This window comes from Haliotis asinina, chromosome 3 (genome assembly GCF_037392515.1).
Source record: "Haliotis asinina isolate JCU_RB_2024 chromosome 3, JCU_Hal_asi_v2, whole genome shotgun sequence".
NCBI lineage: Eukaryota > Metazoa > Mollusca > Gastropoda > Lepetellida > Haliotidae > Haliotis > Haliotis asinina.
This window is the reverse complement of record NC_090282.1, coordinates 42,718,668-42,731,818: the sequence shown is the minus strand read 5'-3', so window position 1 is coordinate 42,731,818 and position 13,151 is coordinate 42,718,668. Positions and strand designations below refer to the sequence as shown.

At 37.0% G+C, this 13,151-nt stretch overlaps 1 protein-coding gene across 2 annotated transcripts in view; it reads left to right on the top strand.

Annotated features, from left to right (window-relative positions):
• LOC137278051 (syndecan-like) overlaps nucleotides 1-13,151 on the top strand; it is a 67,678-nt gene that overhangs the window by 30,767 nt on the left and 23,760 nt on the right. The window contains exon 2 of one of the 2 annotated variants that reach the window (XM_067810116.1): nucleotides 12,233-12,280. The exons of the other annotated variant lie outside the window; for it this stretch is intronic. Within the exon in view, the coding sequence (XP_067666217.1) occupies nucleotides 12,233-12,280 (48 nt within the window). The remainder of the gene's footprint in view (nucleotides 1-12,232; nucleotides 12,281-13,151) is intronic. 2 annotated transcript variants of the gene reach the window in all.

Below are 13,151 nucleotides of genomic sequence, written 5' to 3'. Positions count from 1 at the left end.
CTTTGTCTTGATATGTGGCCGTAGGGTAGCCTAATGCTTAAAGTTGTCAAGCTGAAGACCCAGTTTGGATTTCCCCACATGGGTATAATGTGTGCAACTCATTTTGATCTTCCCGGCTGTGATATTGTAGGAATAATCCTGAAATCGATCTAAACCCAACTCACTCACTCACGCACTTGATATTGACTGAATATTTGTAAGATATAACCCATATTATTCATTTGCTCTCTAAATGGTCATGACAAATGAAATATCTGGATACATTGAGGTTTCCCCTTTTAGAACCCTGTTTGTTGCATCTTTTCTTGTCTGGAGATCTTCTTATCAGTGATGATAAGCAAGTCCTGGGTAATAGTATATGAAATGCTTAAAGGGAGGAACCCGAAAGTGCATCATAATTGACTGATTACACAGGTAATTTTTGGTCAGCAAGTGCAATCCTTAACTTCAGTGAGTTATTTTTACATCAGGATGAAGTTAAGCAATCATCCAAGTGATATTGGGGAAAGACTTAATGACTGCCTATCAGGAAGACTACCCTTCAGCTGCTACCTGACTAGACTCTTGTTGGGTCAGTGTACCCCATTAATGTACGCTTTGATCGCACATGATCAAGATTCACATTTGCTTTGATTATAAATAATCCACTGTTAGCTGCTATATCATCTTCAAGGTAAAGTCTTGTGTTTGAGTTGGCAGGTCTTAGAGATTATTTCCATGGAAGTATGTATGGACATGATTCTTTGATGTTGAAGGGGTTAATGTGTATTGAGCAGGTTTGTAATCATCCTTGTCCAGACAGTTGATTGCCCTTATAGCATGTAGTGGGTCATAGCAGGGCAGAGGTTGCCTCATCACCCATTGCTTGCAGTCTGATTTAACCCTTTGGCTCTAATTGGTAGTATATTCAATTCTATTGTAATTGCAGTCAGATTTATGTGGACAGTAATGGGTTAATCATTACCCAAGCATACAAATGCTGAGTTCTTTCTTTTGGTCTGGAATCTTTCTTTTTATGGTTGTGGTGGACTCATGCTGTAAATACCACTAGCCTCCAGACTTGGTTGCCCTAATTTTCCCAAGAAACGATATGTATTTTCGGAAAATCCACCAGTCTCTTTGATATTGCATTAGAAGCAAGCTACAAGGCAAGTGGAGTTGTTGAATCTGGAGTCTGGACATAGATTTGTTTGGAGGATCTATCTGATAAAATGACATTGTGTGTGGTTATTAGTCTCCTCAAATATTTAACCTGGTTCTTGAAAATGCGCAGTCAGTTTTGTGTGATTGTCTGCAGAAATGAGAAAATCTTAGTTCAATACCGATTTGAAACTTGCTTCAGGTATACATGCTTATGTTGTATTTCTGCTGATTGCTGTTGTCTTATACCCCTATGTGTTTGTGTGCTGCTCAACATGCTTGAAATGAATTGTCAACACATTGAAATAATTCTTCTGATATGTTAAGCATACTTGGACCTAACTGGCCTTGACAGTATGAAGCATTGCCCATATTGTCGAACAATGTCTAGACCAGATTGGAAGTTCATCAACTCTGAGTCAGTAATCCCCAAGATTGATTAACAGATGCAGATATGTTAATGTTGACCTCACAAAGTTTACAGGAGGAAGGTTAAAATTGTACAGCCTCTTTTGTTGGTTGAACCAATCCTCATTTGTTGCAGTATCTTAGCTTGCAATGGCTGTGATAGTAGATTTTTAGCTATTTCCACAACGTAAGGTTATGTGGCATGCAAAAACATTTAGTCTCAATTTTCGAAGATTTCATATTTTAGATGTATAAAATTTGCAGGTGATTCAGCAATTCATTGATAATATGTTTTTCTTATCGCAATGATAAAAACATTGGTCAACTTTTGAATGATCACATTACTTTTTCATTGACACAGAAGACCATCACATACATGTAAATTGGAGAGGTTCCTCATGTAATTTATTTTTCTCCCAGTTATTTGAGATCAAGATTATATTATTTTAGTACTCATTTTAAAAGGTAAAAGATTGCATTTGGGAGGTTAGGATTCAGGGAGGCTCAATAAATGGCAAAATTTTGTTTTTTCTTCACTACAAGTACTGTCATTTATGACCGAATCTGAAAGATTTTGGAGGACAGAGTAAATGTTTTGAGAAAGCCTTCAGTGTTTGAAGACTTGGAAATTTGTGGCTTTTCTGCAGAGGGTCTAGCTTGGAATTACTGCTGTTCAGGGCAACAAAGGCATCCTGTAAAAGTGGAATTATTTGTGAAGTGAACATTTCTGTCCAGGACAGAAACCGCTTGACAACCAAGAGAAGGTTTGGCCAAAGATGGACTTTGGTTTTTTAAGAGCAGCGTTTCATTCTTATTTGCATGATGATGTTGTAATTGCGTCAATAGTGATGAGCCCTGACAATTACTTGGTAATCACTGTTATCTAGTTCTTGCATCCAGAAGTGGATTGGGAGCCTCCTTCCTGACTGTGTTAAATGCACAAGTTGAGTAGATCAAGAAAAAACACAACACCACATCGATTTCCATCAGTGATAGTCTCTCGTGTTTAAATGGAAATGAGTATGGCTGGATTACTCTTCACCAATAGCTTCTTTCATTATTCTTGGCATATCACACTTGATGTAATTGTTTATGGGATTTTCTAACCCAGTTGAGATGGAGAATTTAATAAAAAAAAATTGTCAATGAATATTTGCTGATGTACATGATGTAAGCCCTTTGCCTAATTTTCTTCCCTTATGGTGGATGCCAAGGAGATTTGGGGATGGAGAGATTTCTATCTGAAGATTGAGGTGATTTGGTATTTGTCTGCATGACAGTATGTTACTGTTCCAAAGGAGCTTTGTGAATAGGCCCACGTCCTAGAGACCCGATGTTAGGCCTACTTACACAGTTCAATGGTTGATGTTGGGTGGAACATAAGCCTCTTGCCATACATGTATGATACATTAGTGAGATCTACCAGTTAAGGGAGACATGGAACCAACTCTGCTGTTTTGTCTTTTAGGGGTCAACTATACTGGGTGTCTTTTAGGGGATCAGCTTTACTGGTTGTATTTTAGGGGATCAGCTTTACTGGTTGTATTTTAGGGCATCAGCTCTACTGGTTATAGTTTAGGGAATCAGCTCTACTGATTGTATTTAGGGGTCATCTCTACTGGTTGTATTTTAGGAAGTCATCTCTTCTGGTTGTATTTTAGGAAGTCATCTCTTCTGGTTGTATTGTAGGAAGTCATCTCTTCTGGTTGTATTTTAGGAAGTCATCTCTTCTGGTTGTATTTTAGGAAGTCATCTCTTCTGGTTGTATTTTAGGAAGTCATCTCTTCTGGTTGTATTTTAGGAAGTCATCTCTTCTGGTTGTATTTTAGGAAGTCATCTCTTCTGGTTGTATTTGACAGGATCAGGGTGTTTCCATTTCATTTTCACTTTAATAATTGGTATTCTGATTTGAGAACATTTGGTTTTGTGTCAGCCAAAATAAATGCATGATAATGTTAGGTTTTTTCTCAGGGTTTCAATTAGGAATATTTACATTGGTGGTTATTGCCTGCAAGAATTCAGAAGTACTATTAATTGAATTCAGTGACTTACAGTGCACTTTATAATGAACTATGGGTATGAGTATCATTCCAGATCTGTAACAGATGTCTGCAGTAATTGCAAAATTGGGCTAAAGATTTCCCTTTTCACATTAGTTATGTGATTGTTTAGTAAAAGTGACATTTATATTACTAAATAAAGAGGAAGCACTTGAACACTTTATTTTACATTATTACATGGACTGTGATGTTACAGTGAAATTCAAAATACCTCTCAAGTAAGAAAGATGAGGTCTTACTTTATGTTTATACTGATGCACTCATCTGTAATGCAGTTACTATCAAATCCTAAAAATGCATATCTGGTACCAAACCTACTACAAAGCTACATTTCCATGGTAAGACAGTACTGGAGTCTTCTGTATTGATCTTGTCATTTATCACCCAGATAATGAGGAAACAGTTGTCATCCATCAGAGAATAACAAATATGTAGTCCTGCGAACATAGCTACACAAAATGTGCTCTCAAAGAGTTCAAATGAAACACTTTTTGATCGTGTGGAACGTCAACATTTACTGTTGCCTTGCACAAATTTGTCCGCTTGTCTAAACACACTGGGGGTTATCTCCCTTATTGACTTGCGTATATCAAACAATATTAGCAGCTGGAATAAGGCCTGGAGACCAAGGACCTTGCACGTCCATCTTTACAGAATCACTTCCGATTATTTGGTGCAGGCACATTTGTTTCCAGCCCTTCACTGGTTGAAGAAGTTTAGTATGGGCCGCAAGTGATCCTCTGGACCTCAAACCAATTGGCTTGAAAGGCTTTTTCATCCAGGAAAAGATTTATCTGCGAGTTTCAATCATACTATCCTACTGTTTAAAAGTGAATGGTTTATTTCAGTGTGTAAAGAAGGGCAGTGTTTTCGCATTGATACTGCAGCCTTAAGTGAAGTGAATAAGTTCATGGGAAGTTAAAGACAGGCAAAATGCTCAGGTCATGGTCAGATTGTTCTCGACATGTCAGGGAGAAAACAATATGGTTCAAATTCTTTTGGTATGTTGGGTGTTTTTCAGTGGACTTAAGGTATTGCTTGATTATTTTGGAGTGATAAATCCTTTCAAGCATAGTCATACCTTCCCATCCTACGTATTTTAGAACTGTGGTGTGCAATGTGTTGAACCCAAAAACTTGGCATTTATGTATTTGGGGATATTTGTATGAAATAATGGGCTCAACTTCTACTACAAAATGATATCCCCAAAACATTCATCATCCCTCACTTTTTTATGTTACTCCTGAGTTAGAACATTTCCACGGATTCCAAACTTGCTCAACCAGATGATATCAACCTTAATTGTGTCAGTGATTATTGCTTTGAGACATTTTGAAGCTCTGTGTGCAGTTGGAGTGACGTTTTTGTCTTTCTTCAATGGCTTTAGGATGAATTCCTGCACATCATGAAGTTTTTACTGAAAATTACTTTCCACTCACTTTCTGTTGTCTCAAGCGAAATCTCTTTGCCTACTGATGCCGGTAGTTTAATTTCACCTCAACGATGCACAGTGTTGCCTACATCTTGATGGTATTTCTTCACGGTTTTCAAACATTAGAATTGCGTGTTTGTCATGCATCATCTACACCATTGCCTGTCTTGCCACGATGAAAGAGGAAAGTGTTTTTGTCTTAAATGATCACGATATTAAAGATTTACCAGACCGATTTCCATTAAAAGTAATACAATACCCACATGCTTGGAGAGAGCCTGTTTTTTCTGGTTATCAGACTAAATTATATTTGGTGTAAATAGACTTTGGGAAAAAGAAAAGAAAGACATTGATAAGAAATTCTGCAATGAATTATTCAGAGTAGCAGTTACAATGTAAATAGGAAGACTAACATCTGAAGAGGGTCTGCCAATATCTTATGAATTATAAATGTGTGGCTTTGATAGTACTGAGCAAGTCAATTGGTTTGTATGAAAGGTGACTAGTTGTGATTTATTGTCCTACAGAGCACAGATTGCTGTTTCGGTTAGTAGCACTGAATGGTGTGAAGGAATACTTGCTTAAAGAATGGTGGTACAGACATGGAGAATATATGGTTGGGAAGGGTGGAGGGAGTGCTGGCATTTGTTAAGGATATGAACTGTCTTCCTCTCTTGAGATCTTTTCTACTTTGAGTCCCAAAAGGGCTGTCAAAAGATATTTTTGGTCCCACGGACATTACAGTTATTATCCTACCTTGTACAAGCCTAGTGATGCAAACTTAATATGTTGTCATAAAGTATTTGTACTCTGGCTGATTTCTTTGATTATGAAAGGATATGCTATCTTATATGTGGAGGCTAAACAATGCTGAAGGTTTGAGAGTCCTTTAGTTTGAATTTAACCGTAGCTGAATAAATAATTTAATTTTCTTTTCAAGTGTTCAATTTGTCATAAGCACCATTATTATGTATACTTTCAATACGATTGTCCTTCTGATAAATATGTTAATAACAGTCTTGTATCATTTTGAAGTATAACTTGAGACGAGGGGTAAGTGATTTTAGTTACATAATTTTTACACCATTTATTTAATATTATCTTAGTCATATAGTGCTGATGTTGATGTTATTCTGTGATGAATTCAGTTTAGTCATGTGTTTGTCAGTTTAAAATTCAATTTGAATGTCTTTTGAAATTTCTATTTCTTGTGAAAGTATGTTATGTCTGTTATGTTAGACGTCATGTTTACAAGTTATTAAACAGTCTTGTCCTTGTCAACCATGTTTGTTTGTCTCATACCATTGAATCATCACACATTCCCCATCCACATTATTCATCGTTATCAGAGCGTCATGTTGGTCTCTGCTTGTGGTATGTCAGTGAAGTGATTGCATGAGTTATTTTGTGATCCATGACACTTCTTACAAGCATGGCTCGAAAAGGGCATCAGAACAACCATTTTCTTGCTTGTGAGCCTTCCTTCTGAATGGTGTAGTTAATTGTGCTAATGGGTTAACAAATTAATATTTAGACAGTGTAGAGATATATTTGTGACTAATATAATTTTGGTAAATGTCTAATTGTTAAGGAGTATACATACTAAAAATATTCTATCAGAAAATAAATTTTGCCTTTGGGAAAATTTAGTCATATAATTCCTTATATCCATTCGCTATTTAATATTGTTTTTGTTCAAAACCATTCCCGTAGCGAAGGAGAGTATATATGGTAAGTCTATTGTATACATGTAGAATAGTTTCTGACGTACCCATATACATCATCATGTTCTGAAAAAAGCATCTCCTCCAAAACACATACTGCGAAATGTCCCAACACATTTCTCTCTGAGACAAAACATGATGCGGAGAACTTCATTGTTCCTTCAGGACTTGTAAGATATTTTCCTTGATGGACTTTCGAGACAAGTCTTGATGCATTTCGCAGCAGACATACAGAATTTATGTACACATTGAGAATACCATCAGATTCTGTTTGTGCAAAAAGCATCATGCTCTGTGATACAACTTGATGCCAGCCTTTGTTTTAAACCCAAGCTGATGATCTGTTATCGTCAGGCTTGAGTGCTTTATTACACCTACAAAAACTGCCTCAAAGTATTTGCATCAGTTAAAGTGTAGTGGAGGTTAATTGTATTAACAAAATGTGCGTGAACACGACAAAAACATATGGCCGAAGAGTTACTGCTTCATTCATCATACTTACAAGCATCTATGTTGGCTTGCTGCCAGTCTACCAGCCTTATTCATGCCTTCAACCAACTTCAAGGAGGTGAGAGGTAGTTGCGCTTGAGAGGAAAGTAGCATCTGTGGTTTTATCCGTCTGCGATCTGGAGCTTTAGGAAGCCAGTGCTGTTTGAGCTTTAGCAAAATTCCATTGAACCTAAAATATGTGATCCTATCTGTCAGTGTCTAATTTGGAATTCTTGAAGAAAATTTGTTTACTTGAAACATAAATAATATTTGGGCATGCCAATGATTCAGCATTGGCTGCAATTGTTGTCACGTTTGTGAAAATTGAACAGGAAACAGATGTTCTCATAAATTTTTAAGGCCTCGTTGAAATTTGTGTAAATTGCATTTTTGCCAGACATGCTAGAGACAGATTAAGTTTGTATGATGCCTCAAGATTCACAAATTACTCACTTGGTTGCTAAGTTTGTATAATGCCTTAAGATACACAAATTACTCTTTTGGTCATTGGGTTGTTAGATCCTTTTGAGTAGGATTCAGCAAACCACTAAATATGCTGGATCGTAGCAGTTCATCCAGGCCTTTCCTTGCTTCTCTATAGATCTGGAGGAGCCTCTTGAAAGATCATCCAAAGTGACTCATGGACAGTATGTCCTTTGTAGTGTTGAATTTGTACCCATTTCTTGTGACACTTACAGACTGAAGTTGGGAAAGATGACTTAGGAATTAAAACATCTCACCTACAATTGTGCCTCTTCTAATATTGGCTTCAATTTGACAGTTCACAGATTTATTTTTCTGGGTTTTTTTATGACAGATTGATCTATTGCTCTTGTGCTGTGACGATGACATACATTTAGATGGTCTGCTGTTTAGAACTGTATTAAGTTACCTGGTCCCACCTTTGAAGCCTAGATTCTCCTTGAGTATGATCCTTACCCTGTTGTTGTAAAATCATGGTCATAGTTTTTCAAAATGGTCAGTGTATAAGTGGCATCACTCTGTCTTTCTGCCCATGTAAATCTGACCAGCCCAGCATATAAGTGGAACACTTTGCAAAGTGGCATTAGCCCGACTCCCCACTCTAATTGATTATGATATGATTGTTAACATGTCGTCATGACCCAGTCATTCTCTCAAGGCCATTAAGACTGCAGCATTAGTGCATGATAGCTATGACACTGTTCATTCAGTAAACCTGGGACACTTACATAGAAAGTCCATGGATCAAGAAGGTTGTATTATACTTAATCAGAGTTGGCAGATCTTTGAGATCTACTGTCAGCATTAAGTGCTTTTATAACAATGTGTTAACATTATTGTAGTACTGGATCCATAGTAAGGATTATCGTGATCATCATAGTCAACAGCTGTTCAGCCATTGTCAAGTCTCAGTGGCCTGTATTGACAGGTTTTGCAAGAATAAAAGGAGGATGAGAAGCTTGATCTGAGATAGACATAAAATATCCACATGTCGTATTGTGGTAAGGCCAACATATGTAGACATCAATAATTATAGTGTCTCAGGTGTGACAATGGAATGATTATTGATTGAAGATATGTTTGAGAATTCAGATGTGTATTGTTATGATTGTTGGAGATCCATTGTCCATCACTTCTCTGTAACTGGATAGGTAAGGTTGGTGCCCTTTACTTACATAGCTTCATAGGTAGGAGGGTCTTTTATGGTATTAAAGTCTGTTTTATGAGGTCTTGTAGGGGTTTCAGGATTGCAAACAAAATGTAGCCATGTACACATGGTGGTCCACAGCTGCAGCCTGATACAGGTCTTGATGGTCCACAGCTGCAACCTGATCCATGTCTTGATGGTCCACAGCTGCAACCTGATCCATGTCTTGATGGTCCACAGCTGCAACCTGATCCATGTCTTGATGGTCCACAGCTGCAACCTGATCCATGTCTTGATGGTCCACAGCTGCAACCTGATCCATGTCTTGATGGTCTACAGCTGTGGATATATATCATGGCAGACTCTTGATACCTGTACACGAGCAAACTTATTGATACTGATATTGAAGCCTATCACATTGCTTACAGTTGTGCGTCTTATCTGTGTAATGCTGTCAAAATTGATTTCTTCAAGTTAAACCTATGGGATTAAAAGGGAGAAAAAACACTTGATTTGTTTTTAGCCCAGAAGCTTAAGTGTAGTATTAGAGAGGCTGAACTCTTTCTTGGAACTTCATGTCAGTCAGAAGTTGTCAAGTTACTGGTTATTCATGTGAATGTCACGAGTTGCCAAGGCATAATGGTACTCAGTGTACAATGTTTGTTGTTAATACTGAAAACATATGACCAGGTCGTAAGTCGTTGCTTATTAGCTGATTATATGTATATGTGCCATGGCTTCAGTCAGTGCTGTTGACTGCAGCCACAAACAACACTCGCGCCTTTGTAAGATGCAGTGCTGTACCGGTTGTTCATGACTGCTCCTATTTGGAAGTTTGACATTGATGTGCTATGACCTTTGATGTGAGCTTTCAAGGATACTGCATGTTAAAAATTTGTGTAGATTTCTGCATAAAAGTGAATGAAACACTATATTCAAACCTGTACCATTTTAGCTACCATGGGACATGATTCAAAACACATTTTATTTGTGAACATCCATTTTTTTAATTTTTAAAAATTCTTTATCAGTTCACATCTGATTTTCATTTAGTTAAGAGCACCAAATTATGTTGAGCTCATTATTTAGATTGAAAAATACACAAGGCATTGATTGTTACCTTAGCACAAACAGTAACTCAACCTTTTGGTTGAAATTATTGAAGCTAACTGTTCCCTTGTGAGTCTGCAGTGAATGGTGATGATGACTTATCCATGTGAAATATGTGTGTGCTCATTGGGTGTGGACATGATGGTTCTAGCAGTGGGCTCATGTCGAAATGTTGTATTCCATGTTTGTCATCTCACTATGGGGCCCTGCTCTTTCAGAAATAGGACTGTCGAAATCAATATGTATTGAAGCATACCTTGTGCACCAAGCATTTTTAATCTCCAAAAAGCATTGCTGTTTGCCAATGATGACTTCCTGGTGTGGTAGCAACTTTGATAATTGGTCTCTGAACAAGCTTTATGAGATAGGAAGTTGTTTGTGTCCAGGACAGATCCACATCTATTAGCTAATGCTGTGCTGTGCATATAGCAGCGCTGCAAAAGCTGTAGAAGTAGGTCAGAATGGGATGAAAGACTTGTCAGCCTCCATAAGTTGGGTTGTATTTGTAATACTGTTACAGAGGTGATACATGATCCTGTTGAAACGATTTGGAGAGTTGCGATGAGGATGTTTTTAAAACTGTTTTTCATCCTTGTTGTTTTCCTTTGATTGTTTTGTTAGTGCTCCCATTGTAGTGGTGTGGTATTACTTTGTTTGCAACAGTCAAGTAGTGATATGACTTTCAAGTATCCAGAATACAGTCATTGGGTTCATGTTTCTGTGGTTAATGGGGCATGAGTGGTCAGGTCATCTGATGCACAACAATTGGATGTATAGATCTCTTTCCAAAAATTGTGCCAGAGACCTTTGGTCCTGATTTCGAATCTTTGCTTACCTTGAGTATGTTGCTGGTTGTTTTTGTGGTTGTGGGATGTGATATATGTAAGATTTGTTTCACCTTGCAATTCTATCCCACATTGATGTGACACGCATGGTCCATGCTATGGCTGACAGACATGAAATTTAGTTGGGACGGTTGTGTAGTCTAGTGGTTGAAGAGTTCGCTTATCACACAGAAGACCTGGGTATGATGTGTGAAGCCCATTTCTGGTGTCCCTCACAGTGATAATGCTGGAATACTGCTAAAAGTGGCATAAAACTGATCTTACTCATTCCTTAAGTTTAACATTTGTATCCAAAAAGTTTGCTCGGGTTTACTTGTTTGATATTAGGACTTGAGGCATAAGAAAGAAAATTTGTTATGAAGTAGATGTCACCTTGAAAGCATTTATGGTAATTGCTGATTTTCTCTTGTATATTCTTTTAGAAAGGTACAAGAAGTTGACTTCATGGCAGGATAGGTGTTATATACATATATATATATATATAAGAAGTTGGGGGGGGGGGGGGTTTGAAAAAGAAAACCCATTAAAGAACCTGTTAAATTTAAGAATACCAACCACAAATAACTGTTGAACAGATAAACTCCCAGATGCTGTCTTGATTTTGTTTTTATCCACCCCCAAATAATTGGATCCCAATGCCACAAATGTGGTGCCTTACATCTCTGCAATAGCTCCCAATATAAATTGTGTTCATAATTGTTTCTGTATACCATATGTTGCAATCCAGAAACCCTTGTTCAAGTACATTTAGCAGTATTTGCAACTACTGGTGCATCAGTGTGTAATATCATTCATATCCATTGTTATTTAGTATTTACAAAATATGAATATGTAGAATAAATAGATTTGCACGAGAGAGCTCCAATGGATTTGCATTACCATAGTCCATTCTGCTGAAATTTCATTCTCTGCAATCTGATCTCTAATACTTTGAAATCTTTTTGAACTTGCTTCAAGCTTATGAGCATGAAATACTAAGATTATTAAGCACCTGAAAATTTTGGATTTAATGGTAATATGGTAGGTTTGACTGGAAGGATGGTAAAGTAAAAAAGCAGAAGACTGGCATTTCGATGTACCTTATGTTGAATGAATTATCAGTTACAGTTCTGTACTCAGCTGTTATCAGGCTGTTCCCAATGCAGATAAATGGGGGTCAGACATATACGTGTTAAAGGCACATTGCTACTCACAGATTTTAATGTATTGCAACTGATATTTCAATAATTTGACCTTTTCTTTCCCGGGTACACTGACTGGAAATTTTAGTAATCATATACAAATATATTTGAAAAAAGACCAATGCAATCGTTATGAACAATAAATGTTTTTTACTAACCTCACATGCATGAAACTAACCTTTTTAAATGCACTTTCGATTTTCTTCATTTCAGCCACCAGGGAACTTAATAGACATCGATACGGAGATTGGGAAGGAAAAAGTAAGTATTGTAGCATGTTAGTTTCCCTGCCTGTGCATTATTACCCTTTACCCTACAGCCATGCTATATTCTTGGTACATGAATGTGTATTTGAGTACAGCTTGCTCTTCAACATTTGTTAACGTTTTACACATGCTATCATGTTTCTGTGTTTCATCTGTGTTTAATAAAAAATGTGTGAATTGTTGAGTTAAAAAAAAATAGTTGAATAAATGCAAGGAAATGAAAAGCAACGTACTGTAAGTACATTAAGAAATATTATTTTGTATTTTCCAGAGCTTATCTTTTGTCTCTACAAAGAAATCTGAAATGTTATAGTCATGCTTTACTTATTCAGGACAGGTTGTGTCTGTCAGTCATAATGTCTGTACACAGTAACATTTTCAGGAAATTGGTAAGCAGTACCAGTTGTCTGGAGAAAACCACTTCTAATGTACATTGACTTGTATTTTTTCCTTTTATCTTTCAACAAATGTGTTTTCTCTCGAATTATGGCATGATGTTGAATTTCAAATTGAAAATTGACTCCAGCCTGTACGCATTTTCAAGATAGGTCAGCAGCTGTGTGGTATTGAGTGGATATTGTCAGAACCACAGGCATGTGTTTGCTATGGACATTAGCATATTGACAGAACTACAGCGCTAGACAAATGCTAACACATGTCTCTGTCTGTGTGTGGTATTATGTAAGGAATATAGCTCTAATGGTGGATATGATTTGTATGGCCTAGTTTCAGGAAGGAGTAGTTATTGGTAGGCTGGAAATAGAAATGTCATTTCACAAGATATCTCACCACTGTGTTATTCAATAGTACATGGCTGGTTTAACATAGTTACATAAATGACTTCGATATTCATAGTGAAACAATAG